We start from the raw sequence: 23661 nt of genomic DNA, 5'->3' as shown, positions 1-23661 counted from the left end.
TGGAGGTAGAGATGTTCTGAAGAAAGAGGAGCCTTGTAAAAGAATACACTCAAAAATATTGAAGGTTTTTAAGCATAAAGGAAATTTTTAAAAACAAATGATCATGGAACAATATTTGCATCAATGCTTTCCCTCCACAGGTCTTCAGCAGACAGAAAATGAAAATCACATTCTTCACCAGCTGTGAGAAAACTGATAGCTCAGATTTCTCTTCTCACTTTGACCGTGCCTTTAAATGCCAATTCTAGTATCTGCAGACACTGCTCCTCTTGCCATTCAAATCCATGCAGGCAGTCACTCCCTGAATCTTCTGGTGTGAGTTACCCACATTTCACAGATCTAATTCAGACTGGTCTTTGATGTGCTAAATACAGAATAATGTTTTCTTCTGATTTTCTGTATTTTCAGATTAGCTGTATTTTAATTGAAGTGATCAAACAAGTCATTAAACCACTCTGGTTCCCTGTCAAAGTCTTTCAAAATCTTCTTTTGATTTGATTATTTTCAAAAATTTTGGCTCATGCTCGCAGGGAATTGAGAACTTTAACAAGATTAATTTCTCTGCTGTCTTCCAGCACTTCAATGTGCCTATCACATTTTCAAATGTTAACAGTCTATCCTCAGAGAAACAGGTAAGAATTATCAAATATTTTCAAAGAAGGAAATACAGATACAGGTGTTATTGAAACATAGATATGGTATTATTGTCCCAGATGATCACTCAGACCATCAGTCTGGGCCTCTTAACCACTGCATCTTCTGAGCCTACTGTAGTCATCCCCAGGCTCATCATCATTCCTTGCTTAGAATGGAAAGCATAAACTAATACCAGATAAGCTTTTACTGTATATATAAGACACAACAGGACAGTAGCCATTTGTCTTTATTTAAACACAAGTCAGTCTTCCACATATCTGTTTCCCTTCCCTACTATGTTTGTACATAGTAGCACCACTTCTCTGCAGCAAGGTGGTTACAGATAAGAGGTGAGAAGAGGGGAATGCGATATGAAAAGAAAAATGTACCTTAACAAAAATAGATTTGTTGGTACTAACTCACTCACACACACACACACACACACACACACACACACACACACAATCTTCAAATATTAAAAAATCCCCTGTCATTCTCCTACTCTCCTTGATCTGCTGCAAAATTATGAAGGTTCATTTATAACAACTGTGACAATTTCTTCAGAACACCATAGTGCTGAGGACGAGAAAAACATAGAGAGAGAATGCCTACACAATGTACACACGTGGACATGGCCTGAATTTTTCAGTTTACATTTACACAGGGAACAATCTGGGGGTAAATATCCTCTTTGCCCCATACGTTCTATATCACTCACCTAAGAGCACATGCATGTGTGAAATAAATCTGGACCACTAGGATCTTTCATCTCCTCACTGATATTTAGGTTTGCATATGGCACAGGGCAATGGTGAATCAAGCCTCATCATCTTTACAGGGAATTGTGCCTCAAGAAACTACAGGCAGTCACTGAAACAAAACTCAAAGATTTTGTTGAAATAGCACCCAAGTACAGGTAAATGCAGAAATTTACAAATTGAGATTTGCTCATAGCATTCCTTCCTACAAAATGGCTTTCAGATTAAGAAGAAAAATTTAAAATCAAACTAGTTTGCATGTAAAAAAATTGCGTGCAAGAATATTTCTGAGCCAGTGAATTGTGTACATGTCTGTGACAACTGAGGTAGATTTTTTTTTGTTGTTGTTATAAATATGTTCCAGCATATACTTATTTAAGGTCTTGGCAATGCTAAACAAACTTGTATCTTCAGTCTCTTTCATGGCAGGCATTTTGTCTAAGTCTTTGACACTGGAAGCGCATTCTCTTCATCCCCAGGTTGTGCCGGCTTGCTGTTTCCTCTTAATGTTAAAAATGAGTATCTCAGTCCTCCTGCCATACTAAACAAAAGAGAATGAACAGTAGTGGCAAAGATATCATGCTACAGATGTCATTTCATAGGTACTCACACATTTCCTTCTGAAGAGCTAAACACCAGCCATCATAAACTACGAGCGCCTAAGAGCTATGTAACCCATCTGAGAAAGCAGCCTCAAGCAGATAAAGATCATTTACCAGTTGCTCACACAGATTCATACACACAGGTGATCATCTAAGCACAGAAAGTAACCACTCACGAGTCAAAACTTATATTCAATGGGCACAACTCATTCAGTCAGTGCTCTCACTTCCCACACCACACCTGACTTTTACTTGGACGCCTCACAGCTCAGAACTGCTGCTCATAAAAGATAAAAAATTCCACACAGTAAAACTGCAGGCGTATTTCCACAATTAGGCCTTACCACAGCAATATTTAATGTCTGAAAACAGACATGAAAAGACATAACTAACTATAATGACCTTTACATCCTGAGGCAGTGCTTTGTCAGGCCAGTAGTTCCAAAACTGCATCACCTGAATAAGTCCAATCGAATGAAATATAAAACTAGAAATCATTGAGAAATTTTCAGCTGTAATAAAAATAAAGGCTATTCAAGTTTCACTTACCAAATATTTAGCCCTACAAAGTTTAACATGGAGAATATGTAATCTCCACCAATCAACATCCCAATGTAAGCAATGGATATATTCTGAAAGGAAACAAAAGTAATGCATTTATTTAAGTCAGATTTCATCTCCACTAATACAAACGATATCAACTAACTCACTTTTCTAAGGAAATAGCTATACTGTGTTGCTGACCACTGTAAAATCAGCCTTTAAACTAATTTCATGGATGTCAGTCTTATAGATAATGTAGCAATGAAAAGAATAATAAAATAGATAACGTAGCAATGAAAAGAATAATAAAATCAGTATGTTTTCTAAATGTATACAATGACAGTAACTTCCAAGGGGAAAAAAAAAGCTATTTGATATTAGGCAAAATGGACTTAAGGCCACCTTTTGAAATTTATTTCTTTATTATCTTTGGAATTCAAATCTCATTTCTTAAAAGTGCGTTTTGCATTCTCCACCATAAAGAGGATGCCTTAAAGTTATAGTAAAAGTTCTTCATTAGTACCTTAAGAGGGTTATCTGCTTATTTTTCCAACTTAAATGTACTCTGAAATCACTTGGTACAGGTTCAAGACAGGCAGAGCTTAAAGTTAAGAATTCTACCTCTCACCCATCTGCATCAAGTTTTGGAAAAATAGACCTCTAAAGACTGCAGGAAAAATGTAGAAGTGTGTGATCATTTTACCAAGACTTTGTTGCTTGCAATTGTTTAAGCAGCTAATCTGCATAACGACATCTGTCTCTACAAGTCTCTAATGGAGACTGCTGCATCATAACCTGCTTCTCACCTTTAAAGCTGTTCAAAGTGTGTCAAAGACTATTACAGCTAAGAAACTAGATATAGATTTGCCCTGACTTAATATTTTGATACAGACTTATAAAATTTAAAAGAATGCTTTCAGGACCACAGAATGAAAACTACTAGATTAATCTTGCAGCTTTCAAAAAAGAAAAAGGATGTAGAAAGAGAAGTACTGCTCTCCTTTTGCAGATTTTGTTATGGTGAATGCGTTGTTTTCCTTAGTCATAGAAACAAACGCTTTCAGTACTGTTATTCCTGTTAAGCTAGGTTGAATTCTGAAAATGTTTTGCCCACATCTGCATAAGTTTTGTCTTTTCTAAAGCTCTTTCAGCTTTATAGTTCTGTGTTTCTCTCCAAACTGGCCTACAAAAAAGCGCATGGGCAGTTAGGGATGTTCCTAGACATGCTGTCCTCATCAATACAAAACAAGTTCTAAATTAAACTGAGTTAAAGAAAACAGACTGTAAGGACACCAGGTTCAGTTTTTAAGACATGCATGTTTTGGTGTTGAATTGACCAAAATTAAATAATCTGTTCAGCTAGAACACAGGTTCTCACACAGAGGCTGAGGCACTTAACCAAAAAGCACACTCTGTACTTCAGCTTAGTCATTATTCTGTATCTATAAAAGCTCTATGTATCAGCTGCAAAGGAAATTAGTTTAGCTCAAAGTAAAATTTCACCTGGATTTGCACTAGGACATCTTGACTAACCCACAATAACCTAATAAACAACAGAGGCACAGGATACTGCCTGATGAAATGTGGCTAAATGTACACCTTTTAATTAAAATTGTTCCAGTTTCTCTTGCAGAAGAAATAAAAATAGATCAATACTAACAATGTTTTCTGGAGCATACCTGACTTTGAAGGCAAGAGAACAGGGTCACTTTGTGGTGTGACCTTGTTTGGCACAAGCAGTGTCTCAGTATTAGCCCTCATTTTGAGTTTCCATCTCAAAGCAGAATCAAGACCACTGCTGAGCCAATGCTCTTTATTGTCTATTTGAGCATTTTTATTTCCCTCTTCTGGTCCATAACTCACCTTGATAGCACCAACTACTGTTGTTGTGAGTGCAGAATTGTAATGACTGCATAGGACAGTAGAATACATCAATAGAAATCTAAACAAAGAAGAAAATTATATAAATTCCTCCCAGGGAGCTAAGAAGTTTAACATGACTTCAAGATATTCAACCTTATCTGGATTGGTATTTTTCTGGAATCTATAATCCCACCTGTTTCAAACCCCTGTGAAAGAATTTCTGTGAATCTCTAATTTACGTTAATAATGTGCACATACAGAATATTCAAAATATATGTTAAAATATGCTACTTGAGCTCTAGCAGAGTCAACCCTTTTCTCTGTGCTGTTTATATGTCAGTATTTGAAGTCAGTTTGACCCCTTGGTTATGACGCAGAAGAGAACAATAGGATGCAACTCCTTCTTCCTTTGACTCTGCAGTTTCAACAGTAACAAAGCATTGTTTTATTACTTTTAAGTCTCCCACTCTTTTCCAGCCGCTTTAAAGAACAAACACACTGAAACAGCTCCTGTACTCAAGGACTTACATGCTGTTAACTGCCAAGAATTTAGATGATTGGAAGAGACAGACAAAAGAGACATCTGAGAGCTAAATGTTATGTTGTTCAGCACTGTACTGTGAGGTCAAAAATCCAAATAGCACTGAACAGTTATTTACATCATCACAAATAATTAAAAATCAGGACATAACCAGGACATAACCCTGGGGGAAAACCCATTTTCTCTGAACTGTAATGTAACTTATCAGTGAGTATTACATTTGAGATTTGCAATTTGAAACACTGACATGAAAACAACTTGCTTTATTCCCCTGTGTCCTTACCCCAACAAGCAGGAAACAATAAATTGAAAGACAAATAAAAAATTTGTCCAGTGCTGGAAATGTGTTGCCTATTAAAAAGAGAGAGAGAGAGAGAATTATATGTGCTATATAATCAACTGTAAACACATATAAAATGTACTTAATATGAAAATATGTACATTCAAAAAATACATTTAATTCATACAAAAATTATGAACCACTTATTTTACTTCTGTAAACAGTTTAATGCATCTAACTTGACAGACAGCAGGATGACAGCATCCCTGATACCTAGACAAGTACTTGTAACCTGTAGAGCAGTGCAGATACACAATGGCACACTGTAAGCAATGAACATGAACACAATACAGAAAGTTGCCTTTTGCTATTTATTGACAGATACTAACACTGTGAATAATAACACATAATAAATAGTGTTGATGTGAGATGGAAAGAAACAGCAAATACATAAATAATTTCCTCTAAATCTCTCCCACACCACAGATTCCTTCATGAACAGCTTTCAGGGCCCAAGCCTGCGTTTTCAGCATTACTAAGGTCCCTTGATAACAAAGAGCAATGAAAAGGCTCAATCACTTTGAAGTATCCTTCCTAGCAAAGTGCAGCAAACAAACACACAGTGCCACATGGCCACTAAGAAACATGTCACAGATTCTTTTCCATCTCTAGCAACTCCTGGATGTGCCTCATTTTAATCTGCTTACCTTACACTTGCTACATAAACAACAAATTCAGCTAAGGCTGAACACGTCCCTGAGAAACAGAGTAAAGGCCGTTAGTCCATGCTAACAGCCAGCTGAGCCTCCACCATGTGAGGTAATTGGTAAAAAGGATCTTGAGCAGCTCTGCTCTGCTAGAATTTTGCTGGTGTGCAACAACAAGCTGCCAAGTATAACAGAGAGCCATTCTGAGGCTTCCTTCTTCTTATATTGCATCATGCTTTCCTGTCTTCACAGTGAGCCAGCTGGTGGAGGAGAACTTAGTAACTCAGACATCCACTTACAAACTGCAATCTCTCCAAGATTACAGAACTCGCTAGAGGAGTAGAAGCATGTCCCCACCACATAGATGTGGTACTGATGCTTTGACTTCACAGCAGAAGATGTATGCTGTGATGGGTCAAGGCAAGAAGCTCTGCCAGGGTAAAAACTGGTCTGAAAATCTGCTAAGTAAAATGGTTACCTACAATAATTTACTGACTTATCATCAGTATTTTTCCATTTTTTTTATTTTCTCTGTTACTTGATTCTGTGTGTCGCACTGACACTAGTTATCTGCATCATTTAACAGGACTTCTATTTTTAAGTGATCAAACCAATGTGACACACAGCAAGCACAATGTATTTCTCTAATAGATATTTATTCTTTTCAGGTAATTGAGCATTAAGGGATTTACAAAGCAAATCAGTCAGTGGGCACAACACACTCCTTATTTTCCCCTGAAGTAAAACTCACAACAAGGTAAATTTCTCTGACCAGGTCTACCAAAATATCTCACACCCTGCATTATGGAAAAGCAGTTGAAATCTTACAGCTATAAAAACTTGGGCTACTTTTCCAAGATAGGCAGCAGCTGCATTTTCCTAAAATGGCACAAGGTCATGCTGGACTGATGACTTAAAGAAATTTCACATTCAGTGCAGACCTATTTCCAGCACTTTCAGGGAATCATAATTTTTCTGCTTAAAGCAGAATTCTAAGAACACAGTGATAAAATTGTGTGAGTTCAGGGCACAGCAACATATAATAAAGAACACTACAATGATTTATTACACCCTCCAAAGAATTTTCCACGGCAAATGTAAAACATTTCTAGAAAGGAATATGAGTGACTCATTTAACTATTACCAAAAAGGCAACTCAGCAAGTCTGTGAGGGAGCCAGGAAAACCTTCTGGTCTGATACTTTATGTATCAGGACATACTGCCTACAGATATTGTATTAGGATTACCTGGGGAGAGTCTTGCTCTCATTCTATGAGAAGGCACAATGTAGGTTATTAAACTAGACTGAGACTAAACAGAAATCTGCCCTGGACACCAGAATGAGAGAAAGACTAAAAACTGTCTGTATAGTTGCAATCTTGTTTTAGAGCATATGGCAAATTACACAGTGCAGCTGAATTCTCAACCTTTTGTTCTAGCTGGGTGTTCCTGAACATACCTTTTAGTTCCTAGACAAAGACTCAAACAAGGACTATCACACAAATTTAGCTTCTCCTTAAGTGAATAATCACAAGTTCTTACCTGTGAAGGACAAGTCTAACTCGCACTTTACAAACACTGATCACTAACAGTGGGGGAGGATTACCCCTTCAGAAATAAACAAAAAGGCCCTCTCACTCTCCAAATGAAATCTGAACAAAATAACATTATCAGTCTGAGAGATGCAATATTGCTACTTACCTGCTGAAGGTCTCCAGTAGAAAAGCTAATAATAACTGTTGGAATCACCATGAAACAAGCATTATAAAACAGGACACCATATTTTCCCAATTCCTGTGAAAAACAAAACATGGTGTTTGGCATTAAAAGCCACTTGGGAGCAAAATACTACATATTACTCTGGTAATTCTTCTGACATCATTGTCAGTGAGTAAACAGAGAATAAATCTCAGTTTAAAATACAAACTTGCAATCCTTGTATTCAGTGTTTCATACTAAGCTGAAATTCTACTTTGTTCACTTTGTCTATGCAGTCAGCAGAGTATTACTGCTCTGTTATACCTTGGACACTTTCTGTACAACACTAGGTACGTTCAAAAGCACTGGTCCAGAAGTGCTTGGTATTGACTTCACATAAGTCTCTACCTGGCCAAGGAATCCCTAGTCCTAGTCCTTCCACTACAAATCAACCACAAAAACATATAATAGGAAAATGAGTCAAGTTTGACTCATATATAGAGCTTTGTAATCACTGGTAATTGATGTAATTTTATGCAACTTAAGGGTTGCCATATACTTATGCAACTTAAGGGTTGTGGGTTAACTTGCTTGGCACAAAGGCAGGAAATTAGAAGAATGAAAAAATAGCCTTCCCTTCCTCCAGATTCTACCATGCTGTTTAGATATTTCTGCTATACAGAGTGAAACACAAAGTCAGAAACCAAACCTCTGTCCAAGACTGCTCTTTGCTATGGCTTAGTATGTTTTATGGCACTGCATTTGAAGAGCAGCCTGCCTAACATTTACATAAGTAATGTGTATCAAGATATCATCTAATACCTTGTCACACCTGCCTTTGCTGAAGACTTGCTTTTAGATAATCGAAAAATACTAGTTACCGTGGTTATGAATTAGGCTAGACAGCTCTCTGTTTATTTTACATATTCTACATAAACCTCACATAACGTGTGTTTCTAGTCAAAAAGTCATCATCCCTATATAAACAGATATCCAATTTAGAGGTAAACTGTTTGCTTATGGTTTGTATTTTTTTTTAATTAACTACAAATTCTGCTTAAAAGCCTGTTCACTTACCAAAGCCTAGCCAGAGATATAAATAACAACTTTTTCTAGGCTGTTCTCTATTAAGAATGCATATATCAACTGGAATGTGAAAGCAAATGAAGTTATATTTATGAGTTTATAATGGTAAGGGCATAGTAATCTAAAAGTCTAAGTACAAAAGGGTGACTAATGCCCTGGGGTGACTTTATGATGCTGAATTGTATCCCCATTTGTCTGTCCAGCCCAGAAATAAGTTTTGTGCCTTTAAAACCAGATCAAAGAGTGAAGAGCGGGAAAAGGAGAAGCAGTGGAATGTCTGAGGCAGCTGTATTCAAGAACATAGAGGTAAGAGCTTCAGCTCTCTCTCTCAGTGTGTGCTGCCTGCAGCACAGACAGTGGGACAGAACTCTCCTTTGCTTTTAGTTAGTTTTTATAGCTAGCTGAGGCAGAGAAGTTTCCTGGACTGTAGTTTTTCTTTTTCTAGGAACTATTCAAACCTGCTCTGGACTGAAAACTCAGAAAACATTGGTAGCTCACGCCTGTGGCCCACCAGGCCCCAGGACAAGGAATTTTCTAGCACCAGAGGGATTGACAAGAGACTGAGCAAACCAAGCTACACTCCATGACAAGTACTCTCTCTCTCTGAATTTGCCATCTCTTCAGAACAGTGTGAGATTCCAATGCTTAATATTATTCTCTTTTTTTCATGTTTGTGAGTACTTTTTTTGTTAAATAAATCGTTTTTTCCACTTTTCTCCAAGGAAGTTTATCTCCTGACCAGGCAGGGAGAAGGGCGACTTGAATTTGCTTTCTAGAGGTACCTCTACCTGAATTTGCCCTAAACCAAGACAGCAGCTCACTGCTAAATTCAATCCAATCACCCCACAGTTACCTTCGGATCAATTTTCTGCTTTGTATAAACTCCATTTGCTGCTGTGAAGATATCATTTAGCAACACAAAGATGTAGCCCTCCAGATTGAAAGACAGATCAGACCTGGGAAAGAAAGAAATACTGTATTGTAAATAAACAAAAAATATGCAATGCATTGCATTACCTTGTTTACCAAGACAAATATTGTGAACGAGGATATGCAAATCCCATGAACTCCAGCCAGTCACAGGTTTGCTTCAAGCCTTCTTTTTAAGTCAAAGTACTTTACATTTCTCCAGTCACAGGACCATCACAAATGAGACATCAGAGAGCTCCTAATACTCAGTGTGAAAGTGGCAGGAAATGTTCAGTTTTCATTTAGAGAAAAATTCCACCCATCTCAACCCTGACAACCAGTCCAATTATAACTGAATTTACTTACCTATTTCTTTTACTACAGAAAGCGGCTAGGGAATAAAATCCAACTGGTTTGTATGTTTTTCAGACATATTGTCATCCTTTCTGTTTTGACTAGTTACCTCATCAATACAGTAATTCATTTGATAGGACATGGCTCTATCTCTGTCACATCACATGGAAATTATTTACCCTTGTTCATAGCAAAGCCAGGAAACAAACAAACAAAACATTAACTTTCCAGGTAGGTAAAGGAATGTTGAAATGTAAAACAGAGGACAACAGCATATGGGTGCTTTGTAACCATTATCTCACAATGGAACTCAATGGAACTTGGAGGGAAAAAAAAAAAAAAAGGTGGGATTTTTATGATTAAAAAAATATACAATGTGTAATTCCACATTTGACAACCAAAATATTATTCTTTCTATCCAGAACAAGAATATACTTTTCCAACATTATTAAAATACACTGATACAATGAAATAAAAACAAGATTCCTCACATAGTTTTAACTTGTTTCACCTATGATCCTGAAAACATGGAAAACCTACAGGTGGAAAAAGACACACCCAAAGACAGTCAGCAGGAATTAGATTTTTTTTCTTTGTATAACAGCACCTCCCAGTGATGTCGCTAGAGAGATTTTCCAAATCAAAACTTTATCCAGAGTAACTTATCTCCACTTAGGTTTATTGGGAATTAAATAAGGAAAAAGTCCTCCTGCTGTCCCTCCCCTCATAATATGGCTTTGTATGAGAAATTAAAACCTTACCCAGCGGCTATGAAAGCCCCAAGAATGATGGCAAATACGCTGACTATAATATTCAGTGGGTACCGTTTCCTGCAGGCAAAAATTGAAACAGTTCACATTTTCATTATTTGAAGCGGAGATTAAATGCCTGTCTGCTTGAAAAGTTCCAAAGCAATTAATAATCACAGAACATTTAACAGGAGGGCAAAGTCTTGACAACCTTACAGAAACAACGTGATTGCCCACGTGCCAGGCTGTCAGACCTTGGCCCTGAGAACAGAGATTGAAAAAGCACTCTGAGAACTCTCTTACTAAACAATTATAAAAGTAAAGATTAAAGGTTCAAAGTAACAGCACTGAACCAAAAAAATTTAATGTGTATTGATATTCATAATAGACATATTTCAGTGTCATCCAGCAGTCCAATAATGAAAAATCACTGTAGAACTCTCATGCAGTTTTTCATACCACCTCTGTTGAGGAAGATACTATACAGCACACTGTCTGGATTATTTTCAAATAGATACTTATTTTGAACTCAAACTGATACTTTTTACTTAAAGGGAAAACATTGAGCTTATGACATTCTTCACTATCACATCAGCGCTGCCACAGTGTAGTAAAAAGCATGCTGTAAACCTATACAAAGGTTTTTATATCTACACTACTTTATTTGGAAATATCTTAAGTACTCATTTTTGCATCATACTGCAATATGCCTTACAATTCCCTTAGTCCTTATTCTGTCAAGATAGACTGAGAGAGAAGATCCTCAAAACAAAACGTACAATTCTCTTGAAGAAATACTCTTGGAGAAATCCTGTGTGTAAAGGACCACATCTGTGGACCACTGCCCCAAGAATAAAGCGCTGAGCAGACTCTAGATTAATTAGGCTTTGATCATAATGACTCTCAAGAGTAACAATCCAAACCTTGACTGTTTCAAAAATCCTGACGTAAGCCTGCACAGACTTTCTAGAGTCCTGTCATTTTCAGCCCTGAGGAAATCCACTGTGTCAGTCTGCACCAACACAGCATTCTCCTCCCAAGCTTTCCACTGGTTAGGATGCTGTTGCACTCACAGGCCACATTGCTGTTCTCCAGCTGTGCATTTATGTACATCTCACTGACTCACATTTTTTCACTTGCTTGTGGGAGTCTTCAGACCAACAGAAGACAGCAAGTTTTGCTTTCCCTGGGAGAAGTTAAAACTACAAAAGAATTCCAGAATGTCTCCAAATATGAATAACATTGATCAATTAACTGCTGCTTCAGCCAAAAGCAGATGACATTTTACTTGGGGTCTTTTTGCTTTTTGCCTTTTTAGCTTTCCCTTGATCATCACTCTCATCCTGCCTGGGTTCAGCTTCAGCAAGCTGGTTTTCTCCTTGTGAGTCCATCTTGTGAGTCCAGCATCAGCCATGTGGATAGAATTGTGAAGTTCTGGACAAAGTGTGATGTATTTATACTCCTGCTCCTCCAACTCAGTACTACTGAAATTAGAAATCCTGAGCAGCTAGCATATCCTTCTTGATTTCTCATGAAAAATAACATAGGTGTCTGTAAGTAAGGAATTGTCTGATCTAAGAACTGGTAGATACCATTTTGCTTCATTAACCTGGTATGTTTTCAGACTTGACCCAGACAGTTACTCTACATAAGCAGACTGCGATTCTATCAGCACTCTTTGTAAGGATCTGTCTGTTTGAAGCAGTTCACAGTTTAGGAGTCTCCAAGACAAGACACAAACATAAGCACTGAAAGTGACTGAGTTGTGTCTGCTGTCCCTGAAACCCATGTAACAATCTAGAGAATGAGATATGAAAATGGAGACAAGTTGATTTTTTTCCCTCTCTTCACTAAAACGTATCTATCTATGCCTTCAAAAAAGCTACAAAAATCACTTTCTTTGCTTATCTCTATTTGTAAGTAAAAATCACTCTTTTAATTTTCTGATAAGATGAAACAAGTAATCCATTTGATATGATCAAAAATAAAGGAATCTTAAATTTAAAAAAAAACAAAACAACAAAAACACAACCCCAAAAACAAACAAAAAGGATCACCCAAGTATGATGATTTCCAGCAGTAAAGTAAGTGGAATGGTAAACTTCCTGAGCACTGTAAACATCGGCAAACTGTCAAAAAACACAAAATAAAAATCCAAGCATAATATCAGATTAATAGCATTCTTATATTCTCACTCTTATTTTACTAACCCAGAGGATAGAACAATTAGTCAAGGAATAAGAAACTAAAACAAATAGCAAATAATTTAGTACATATATAAGAATGTCAGTCTGACATGCACATTAGACAACCAAATCACTGCAAGATAGCAAGCTTTGCCAGTTGGTAAATCAGTGCAACGGGCTATGTTTGAAGGTTACTCTGCATTAACGAAATGGAATATAGTAGGTATTTTTTACCTAGCATAATGCTTATTAAATAATTATTTTTACAAAATTCATAGGCATAGTTAAATAAAAACTATATCTATTGAAACTTAAGAGGAGAGACAAAAAACTTTTCTCTAAAAACATGTAACAGAAATAAAATACAAAGAAAACATGCTTAGTAAACAAGCTGTACTTTGAAAAAGTAAAATAAATATATGACCAAAAAATTAGAGGGAAATATAAGAAACATGAAAAGTGGGGCCACAGCTGCAACTACAAAACAAACTTCTATTTTTAGCAAGATATTGTTGATTTTCATGAAGTAATGCAGTTGGAAACCTTTCAAGGTGAGAAAACACTTGCATCTGACACTGTAAATGTGACAGTGTAGCCATACAGACCAATTAATCCCCTGCTTAAGATCATTATTAACAATTGCATTTGTAAATGTTACAATTCCTAACACAATGTTTAAAAACTTTACAACAGATATTTTGAATTTATGCATGGGATCATCTGCACCTTCCAGACAACCTAAACAAGGTGGAGAATTCAAGGATGTAAACAAGTATCATATATTGTACCAAAATGCAATGTAACAAAATATTAATGGTAGGAACACTGCAGGCATTTTAAAGTTTCTGTTATAAAAATTAGTTAAAACTAATAAATCTAAAAGAGATATACCAGCCACAGGAGAGGGAGAAGGTGCATTTAATACCCTACTAAGCATTTAAATATACAGTCAGAGAAAAGGAAAAAAAAAAGCCAACTATTACAGTTTTGAAGCTTCTTTCATATTCACAATGGCTGAAGTGCTACTAGGCACAGTACTGCCCAAGTCTTAATGTCCGTTTCAATGGAACAGCTTGTAAACACATTCACCAAAGAGTTGCAGAATCAGGCATCTAGTGTTCATAGCTAGAGAACACTAGATGCCTGAAAAAGAAATGCAAATGAATTAAAAGTAATACACTGGGGGACCTCATCACTCTCTACAACTTCCTGCAAGGAGGGTGCAGTGAATTGAGGGCAGGTCTCTTCTACAGTGCCTGCAGTGAGAGCACCAGAACAAATGGCCTTCCGCTGAGACAGGGGAGATTCAGACAGGATATTAGACAGAAATTGTCATTCTTAGGGTGATCAGGCATTAGAGTGGGTTGCCCAGGGAGGTGGTGGAATCACCTCCCTGAGCATGTTTTGATCTGGCTCTGGGTTGTAAGATTACTGGTCCAGGGTTACAGTGGTAGTGCTGTGTTTACAGTTGCACTGGATGATCTTAAAGGTCTTTTCCAACCTTGATGATTCTATGATTCTGTGGTTCTATTTTCTTTCCTAGCATCTGTCTCATAGTTACCAAATGCACACAAACCTGCAAAATTCTGTTTTGGTTCAGCTTAGTACCAAACCCTCAGGAGCCTGCAATGACATAAAAAAAACCACCACAATGGTAGTGGTGTATCCTGCTGTATCCTACAGCTGTATCCTGTAGTCCTGGTGCAGCCATCATGCTTCTGTGCTCATCTTCCACAGAAAATACTGTCATTCATTCTATCTGCATTACTTACACCTTTTTAGTACTAGCATGGAAGCAACTCTCTTGGGTCTAAGCTTACAGGCACATGGGAGTCAAGGCACTCTTCAGGACTGCTCCCTGACAACTTGCTTTTTGAACTAAGCAGGGCTAGGCCACCACCACCACCCCACTACACAGCAGTTTTTTCATCACTTGGTGATTCCTAAATATCTGCCATGACATCTTGGAACAAATATTTTCCTTATGCTTCTTCCTTCAGAAACACCTTACAGTTTTCCAACACTCTGGTTAAGACACCCAGGAAAAGCTGGATGCTTTTGGTGTGGCCCTTCTATGGCCACATAAGAGTATTGTGATTTTGTGTCAGTACAGAACTGACTAAGCTCCCCTTAAAGGAAGCAGACAACTTGTAAACTGATCTAATGTTTGTGTAAAAAATTCATGGCAGTACCAGGGGTTTAGACAGACAGGCAGACAGACACCACATGGATTTAAGACTCCAGACAATGCTCTTCTTTAGTGTTTCTTTTTTACCCCACAAGAGAAAAGGGTAAAATCCAAACAGTCTACTTATAACTTCTATTTACTGTACCTGAGTTTGCTGGTACTTGATAATCCACTTAAGTGGTTTCCAACATAAATCAGAGGCAGAGGAAATAACTGTGATAAAATTAAAAGCACAACTCAGATTATTTTGTTTAGAAGTACTGTTGAGGAACTTTACTTGATAGAATTTGACACCTGTCATATCAGATGTACTTTTATGAAGAAAGAGGGTTTTTTTAACAGGAAAAAAACTATGCTGCAAGATCATCTGCAGCTCCTATTTATGTGACTGGTCATGACCACAGCTTCACTGATGTCATTAGAAGAGTTACAATTTACCACAAATGAGACTTAGAATCCATTTAGAGTAAATGTTAATAATTTCTATTCTAATTACTGTAATCCTCAGATTAATACCCATTTTAACATTTAATTTTAGATATAAAGCTAATAATAACAGTATCTAAATAAGCAAGTGAAGAGGTGGAATAAAAAAGTTAATAAACTGTAAGTATGCTGTGCTCGTCTACATATTCCACATATACTAATGCAGCTGGAAGTTGCAACATTTTAGATTAACCCAGAAAAATTTGCTATGTAAGATACTAGAAAGGAAAGGTAAGTAATTATGAGTAGATTAAACTTTGCTTCTAGCAAAGAGATTGACTTGCACAGAAATCTATGGTCCATAACACAATACAGAGAAACAAAAATGGAACTTATGAGCCTTAAGAAAATGTACAAGAATACATGAATCCCTACAATTATCAGCTGCAATTCAAAGCCATTAATTTTCCTGCTACAGAGAAAATTACAGTATCACAGAATGGACTGGAATTTGCAGACCGTTTAAACCAACCAAAGTAATCAATGGGGACAAAGGCAGTATGTACATTTGGTCCCATTCACTATCAGTCAAGAGACACTGAAATGACAGAAAGACATAACAGATCCTCTATCCTAATGTGTAATAGTTGCTCTTGCTTCTACACAGGGACACTTTGGAGGACGCTAAAGTCAAAGGCTATGCCTTTTTAAACTCTGTCTGCTGGAAAAGCATACAGAAGAGTAGGGTATATTTAACCTATGTTAAAAATATCCATGCTGTGTTTCTTTCACAGCAAGAGAGAAAAAAGTGAAGTAAAAGTTAACTGACAGTCAACTGAAGTTAGCTTTTAAGTGAAAGTCACAGTAAAAGTAAACAGGAGTATAAAGAAAGCAGGAGTATGAGTAACAATAAATATTCAGCCGGTCAGCATAGGTTTGCAAAAATTTTGTAAAGCACTGTCTCATCTGCAGACTTTTATTTAGAGCATTTTGGTTTATTTAATTTATAGGCTGAAAACAGAGCAGGCATATTATCTTTCCTTTGAAATTCATTCCATTGTAAAGACAAAATTACAACATCCAGCATAACAGCAGAGATCGGTGAATCATTTACTTAAAAGGGGTCAGGAACTTCAAAGTTTCGTCACTAAAATAAGCATTTCACTACTTTAAAACTCTAGCTGAATGCACTGAAGACATAAACCAGTTGAGGAGTGAAAAGTAATGATTATCTTAGTGTCAAAGCAAAAGTTGAAAAAAGGATAAGGAGCTGGCCTAGGGGTTCCTTAGAAAGTAGAGAAATCAACAATGAGCAATCCAGCTGATTCACTGTGACTAGTCAAATTCAACACCACAAACAATATATAGGTCCTGGAAGCTAAAATGCTGACTGCTCCCAGCCTATCCAGCAAAATCTTCCAAACAACAAATATTATTAGGATAAAGAAAATACATGCTGTATTTTTTAATGCCTTTGTACATAAGTTAAAGTGAAGACAATAGCAGAGAGGGAGCACAGTAGGACTTGTGGGGGATGGAGGGAAGAAACTTCTCAAGGTCTCAATAAGTTATTTATACATGGAACTCAAAGCTACCCACTGGGAAACCTTTTTTCTTGTTCAGGAATAATAAAGGATTGCTCATTTTATGATTGATACCATAGATTTTCCTCTAAGACTTGTACATGTAGAAATACCAATGATTTCAACATGCATGAAGAATGAACATATCTGTGAGACACCCATTGTAAACCTCACACTGACAGGAAGCCAAGACATTCTGCAGTAAAAATGTGGGCCTGAAAAGCTATGCTATCTGATCCCTGCAGCAGGGCTGGGAATATTCCTTGTGTTCTGGAGCAAACACAACTGACAACCTGCAACAACACATAAATACACAGGCTAATGCATCAAAGAAACATTCCAGTAACATTGCATACATGCAAAAATCTTTCAGTATGGTTGATGTAGTCAGTTCACATGCTAATTCCCAAACTGAGGTAAGAGGAGATCATCTCACATTTGTTCTGTCCTGCCTCTTTAGACCATACACATTTAAGGTCTGTATAATACAGCTAGTCGCCACCTACAGCATTTTCAGTGGGCATTATTTTAGCCCCTCCTATGGAATCTAAATCTTATACTGGGAGTCAGCTGTTGTTCCAGTTTCTCATCTATCACATTATTTTTCTACTATTTTTTTCTACTATCACATGCTCCATTCATATTTCCAAGCAGCCTTTCTCTCTTCATGCTGTGTTCAAAAGTCTTTCACAAACACCTATCTCCCACTGATCCCACAGAGACCTATATCCAGAAAAACCTTTCAGGAATATGGAAGACTTCATTCTGCAGTATAAAGGTAAAGCACCCTTCCCATGTGCTGCATAACTAAATGGCACCAGATTTCTCTGCAAACGGAGTTTATATCTATAGCCCTGACTAGAATATTACAGAGAAAATAAATTATCAAATCAATTTTTGAAATGAAACAATGATACAAAGAATCCCTTTTGAAAAAGAAATGCAAATGTTTTTCTTGTCTCCATAAGAAAGAACGCTACTATAAGAAGCAACTCTTTCCTATTAATACCACGACATACGTGATCCTTACCTTCACGGGTATACTTTTGTCAAAATCAGGGAAGTGAACAATCTTATTTAGTTTTGACACATACAAGATAAGTATAGTGGCTGCCATCTAAACAAAAAGAAAAAATGAAAAGTCACGCAAGAGCAAAACTGAATGAAAAAACTGCTTCAAAGACAAAATCTTTATATGAATTTGACAAATGCTAGCACAGAACGAAATTAACAAATTGAAATAATTTTGCTCTTATTGAAGCAATTTTGCCAGCTATTTATTTAAAAGTAAAATACACACATATACTTTACTATCCTGAAGAAAACTAGTGGCATTCTGTGAAACAATGCATACTGAGAAGGAATTGAGAAAATAAAATAGGACACAATCCCAGATAAACCATGAAATTTTTACTCAGAGAATTGTTTAGTCTGCAGAACCGATCCCAAAACTTTTTTTTGGTAATGCAAGATGGAGGTTGGGCATTGATCAATCTGTTGACAACATGAAGAAGAAATAGTAAAGATGCAGACAGAATGAAGAAGAATATCTGAGCAATCATACATCATAGGTGTTAATGCTGCCCCAAGGAGTCAAAACAAAGGGTCAAATTTTCCTAATACAAAACTACAGCAATCAACTATCTAGAGGATTAGGTGGAGTCGTGTTCTGCAGACTAAAGCATTATACTGTATCATATGTACTTTATATAGTGTTCAGAAAAATCTTGGAAGGATGTGTCAACAAAAAAATGGAAATGCCATTAAATCTTTGATTCTGCAAAGACTCATTTTCTTTTTTCTGCAAAGAAAAAAGCCACAACAAGAGATGAATTATTGCCACATTTTCAAGCCTTTCACTGAAACATGGTCTATGGTTCCTTGAGCAGTCTGGGTATGTAAAACTCTCTATCACATCTGTACAAGATGTCTTTACAAGACATTTTACTCTCTCTAGCACCTAACAGCAGAGATGTCAGACCTGCCATACCCTGTTTTCAATACTTCCTCACTACCCCCTACTGTGCAGCCTTGGCAGAAAGCAAATTCCCTATAAAATGTACTTGTCTAAACAACACTTGCTTCAAGGCTCAATCTTTATCAGTGATCCCTCTCCAGTGATACATTCTTCTTTATGGACCCAGTCCACAAGCATTTGAACTTTGGTTTTGTCACGATGCCTCCTAACAACTAACATTTCTGCTGCCATACTGCAGCTTACCCATAGGCAAATAAAGCAAGAAAGAATCAAAATTTTGCATGGGTCCTTCTGGAAAACTGCTAGGAAATGGGGAGAAATTTATGAAGAAATACATGGTTTGGCTACAAACAGGGGCAATATCTCTGCATGCAGTCCACAAAGGCTCAAGGACCCCCAAGGAATGTATGCATTTGCTAGAAGAAAGCTGGACAGTTTTGAAGGCCATATTCCTTAATTACTGAACTTTACAAGGAGAAATAAATAGCATTCCAGTCTTTTACATTACTCTCTCCAGGCAATAATTTTGACTCAAGCTCAAAGTTGCCTGTTTTCAATGAAACAAATTACAGTTCCTTAAAGTGTATCTAATCCAGAAGACAAGCAGTTCACTGTAACTGTGATTTTGGCCCCTGAACTCTACCTCTATTATCATTAGTTTAACTTAAAAAATAATGAATACTTTTAGTGTGCTTTACTTGTGAACATACCTGTCCAATTCCAAGAAATATTGGTGATGGGAAGCTGAAAAGCATGAATAGATATTTAGTACTGAGGAATGGAAATAAATAATTAGGAAAAATAAAGAAGTTAAATTTTAAAACCAAAGTCAACAATTAAACATGAGGATGACCTGTCCAATTCCGAGAAACATTGGTGATGGGAAGCTGAAAAGTATGAATAGATATTTAGTACTGAGGAATGGAAATAAATAATTAGGAAAAATAAAGAAGTTAAATTTTAAAACCAAAGTCAACAATTAAACATGAGGATGACTGGCCTGTGTTTAAGAATAGTTCAGGACTACACTTATTGTAGTAGAAATATATTATTTCTGCAGCCCAAATGATACAGCCCATGTACAGTTGATCAATTCTGAACTGCTAGTTGTTTGGGAAATACTCATAAGTGAAGGTAACATACTTAGAGAACTCTTAATGCATCATTTCTAGAGTAGCTTCACATACACATTTTGAATCCTGAGATGGGATAGTAACTAAAACATCTTGCACTTGCTGTAACATGGAAGCTTATCTCTACAATCCAAACATGCTAGCAATATGCTTTGTCAAAATCAAGTTCTTAGGTAAATGTTATAGAAACACCTATTGTCTACTAAACCAGCTACATTCCTACTATAACCCTTCAGCTGGCTTTAGCTGAAAACATGGATAGAATCACAGAATGGTTTAGGTTGGAAGAGACCCTAAAGATCATCTAGTTTCAAATCCTCTGCCATGGGCAGGGACACTGTTCACTACTTCAGGTTGCTCAAAGCCCCATCCAGACCGGTCTTGGTGACTGGTCACCTCTAGGGATGGGGAATACACAACCTCTCTGGACAACTTACTCCAGTGCCTCACCATTCTCACAATAAAGAATTTCTTCCTAATATCAATCCAGACCTCCCCTCTTTCAGCTTAAATCCACTTCCCTTTGTCCTCTCCCTTTGGCCTTCTCAAAAGTCCTTCTTGAGCTCTTCCCTTTACGTACTGGAAAGCCACAATAAGGTCTTCCTGGAATCTTCTCCAGGCTGAACAACCCTGTCTCTCTCAGCCTGTCTTCACAGGAGGTGCTGCCATCCTGTGATCAGAGCCACTGTGATTAGTGGCCTCCTCTGGACTAGTTCCAACAGGTCCATGTCTTTGAGTTGGGAGGCCCAAGACCCGGATGCATTACTGTAGCCCCACATTTCCCTTCACAGAGAAAAGCAAGGCACAATTCTTCCCAAGAATATTTCTGGGATTCACATTCTCTGAACCTCAGAGAAAGAAAACATAATTCTTATCATTTCCTGCGCCTGTGTTTGTGCAAAAGTAGAATGCAACATGGAGATTGTTCACCTGAAGTGATGGTGTTTTGTTTCCTTGGCCTATCAGAGCCAAGAGTATGTGTGTCGGGACTGTTGAGTGACCATCACGGGATTCAGTGCAGTGTGCGCAGCGGGTGCAGAGTTGAGTGCTCGGCAGATTCAGCTTTAGATGTATAGAATAATATAGTATGATCAAGTAACTAATTAGCCATCTGGTGCCCACAGAGTCAGATGCATCATTCTCTCCCCTCTTTGGGGCCATCACAGCGTTGCCATACATTATTACAGGTGGGATCTCACCAGAGCAGGGACACAGAATCCCCTTCCTTGACCTGCTGGCCTCACCTCTTCTGATGCAGCCCAGGTGGCTGGGTTTCTGAGCTGCAAACACATGGTGCTGGTTCATACTCAGCTTTTTACAACAAACACCCCCAAGTCCTTCCCCCAGGGCTAGTCTTGACCCATGCAGACTCTATTTGTGCCTAAGATTGCCTCAATCCAGGTGCAGGACCTTGTACTTGGCCTTGTTGAACTTCATGACATTTGCAGAAGTTGCTGTTCTCCTACTTAGTGTGGTGAGAAATGTACATCTAATATTAATGTAATTGGGATGGGAACAAAGCACTGACAAAAGAAACAAGCATGCTGACTCACACCAAAAAGTCCGTAAGAGCATTACAGTCCTAACACAGTTAGGAGCATTTGATGGCAAAAGAGGTCAGGGAAACAGAAGTATTAGGGGCAGGAAAAACATAAGAAATAACAGGACTTCCATTTATAATCATGTGACACTTATACTGCTTTTTGTTTAGTATTTACAGCTCCCCCATATAAATGGAGAGTTTGCCCATCTGTACTACACAGATTTCTCCAGACATTTGTGATTTGCAGAGGCCTAAATATTTCCAGCAATGCTGTAAGGTCTTAATACAAAACTCAGGCTTACTGATGGACATACTGTACTCGATTATCTCACACAGATGTGCTAGATGTATGCCAGGGACTTTCCTGCAATCTGTAGGATAAAAACCACTATAAAATAAAATCTCAGTTTGCACCATGTACAGTTTATGAGACATATTAAATACAGCTGCTATATGTTCAAATTGCACTGAATGTTAGAAAATTACAGCAAGTTTGGCTTTTTAACTTTCTTTTCATTTGGTTTTCCTTTTTCTTATTTTGATTCAAGATAAGCTAAACCACAGCAAAAACATAGCAAATATTTTAAGTAAAACACGTTAATGGTGACAAAAATGGCAGTCACGGGACAATCATAGAATCATAGAATATCCTGAGTCAGAAGGGACCCACAAGGATGATCGAAGTCCAACAAGTATAGAAATCTAGATGGGAAAAGCATTACTTGGAGATGAATGCCTAAGTTCCTATTTCCCTTAGCTGCAAGACTATGAGTAAAATGCAAAGCGTAAGAGGTGTGCAGTTAATGCTGTTGCTTTACACAATGGTAGAAGATGCTAATTATCACCAGGATTCCATATGGGAATAAGTGCCATCAAGTCAAGGACAGAATCTCTCAGTGATTTATGATCAAGCCGTTTTATGAGGTTGACTTTTCGTTTCTGGCTACCTCAGAAAAGAAAGATGCTGGAAGAAAGATACTGTTCGGCAGGAACAGTTAGAGGATACGCTGTTTCCCTCACGGGTGTCTGAGGTAGTGCGATCCTGTGGGAATAGGGAAAAGACCCGGAGGAAAAGACGGGTGCTGTCGGAACTGTGCCTGCCGTCGGGCGATGCTGCAGAACTGGTACATACTGGGCACGAGTGGGGTCTCAAATTGGAGGAACCGACCCTGCTTCCAGCACACTACCCACCAGCTGGCTGGTCGGGATCTCGAGATGCACGGACGCCCGAGGGTCACGCCAACGGGAAGGGGAACAGGAGCGGGAAGGCTTCTCCGCCGGGCAGGGACAGCCCGGCATCGCCCGGCACCGGCTGCACCGGCACCCGCGGGTGGGGGCCGCGGCGCTCACCTGTAGGCGCTGAGGAGCGCCTTGTTGACCAGCACGGTGAGGAAAGAGCACGTCCCGTAGAAAAGCGCCGAGAGCACCCTGGGAAGTGCCGAGGACGCGGCGGCGGCGTCCGCCTCCTCCCCCGCGGCCTGCCCGGCGCTCATGGCGGCGACAAGCGGCGGCGAGCAGGGCCGCACCGCGGGCTTGCACCAGGGTGGCTGTGGGGACGCGCTCCTCCTCCTTCTCCCCGGCCCGGCCCCAGACGGCGGCGGCGGCGGCGGCGGCCCCGGGTCCCGGGCGCGGCGGCCCCGCGGGCGGGTCTGGAGCGGCGCCGCGCCGCGCCTCGCCTGCCGGGGGCGCTGCCGCCGCCAGGGCCGGGGCGCCCCGCCAGAGCGGCCTGCGGGGCTGGGCGGCGGGGCGGGCACCGCGCGGGGCGTCCGGCGTGCCGGGGCCGCTGCAGCCCGGCCCCCCGAGCGCCCGGCCGGGCTGCTAAACCAGGCCGCTGACAAAGCGGGGCCTCTGGGCCCGCCCGCGGAAGGGAGAGGGGCGAACCCTGCGGGGACAGACGG

General features: G+C 38.8%; 1 protein-coding gene across 5 annotated transcripts; it reads right to left on the bottom strand.

Annotated features, from left to right (window-relative positions):
- Window positions 1–867: 867 nt before the first annotated feature.
- SLC35D2 (solute carrier family 35 member D2) lies at window positions 868–23388 on the bottom strand. 5 transcript variants are annotated; one of them, XM_059873238.1, is made up of 12 exons: window positions 23114–23384; window positions 19798–19831; window positions 18140–18226; window positions 15246–15313; window positions 12784–12855; window positions 10739–10807; window positions 9568–9670; window positions 7632–7724; window positions 5227–5294; window positions 4403–4481; window positions 2546–2628; window positions 868–1935 (listed from the first exon to the last, which is right to left on the bottom strand). In XM_059873238.1, exons 1-12 carry the CDS (start codon window positions 23254–23256, stop codon window positions 1833–1835), a joined length of 1002 nt encoding a protein of 333 aa, XP_059729221.1. In that variant the 5' UTR covers window positions 23257–23384; the 3' UTR covers window positions 868–1832. The 5 variants fall into 5 exon arrangements, with proteins under 5 accessions (XP_059729221.1, XP_059729222.1, XP_059729224.1 ...); XM_059873239.1 differs by lacking the exon at window positions 10739–10807 and having other exon boundaries at window positions 23114–23388; XM_059873241.1 differs by lacking the exon at window positions 19798–19831 and having other exon boundaries at window positions 23114–23247.
- Window positions 23389–23661: the final 273 nt, after the last annotated feature.

The sequence above is a fragment of the Haemorhous mexicanus genome, chromosome Z (genome assembly GCF_027477595.1).
Source record: "Haemorhous mexicanus isolate bHaeMex1 chromosome Z, bHaeMex1.pri, whole genome shotgun sequence".
Classification (NCBI taxonomy): Eukaryota; Metazoa; Chordata; class Aves; order Passeriformes; family Fringillidae; genus Haemorhous; species Haemorhous mexicanus.
This window is presented reverse-complemented; position numbering and strand designations above follow the sequence as displayed.

Coding starts and splice junctions, on each gene's coding strand:
- SLC35D2 (XM_059873238.1), bottom strand. CDS start 23,256: ATGAGCGCCGGGCAGGCCGCGGGGGAGGAGGCGGACGCCGCCGCCGCG. Junction 19,832..23,113: donor GCGCTCCTCAGCGCCTACAG/GTGAGCGCCGCG, acceptor CATGCTTTTCAG/CTTCCCATCACCAATATTTC. Junction 5,295..7,631: donor CTACTGGAGACCTTCAGCAG/GTAAGTAGCAAT, acceptor TCTTTTTAATAG/GCAACACATTTCCAGCACTG.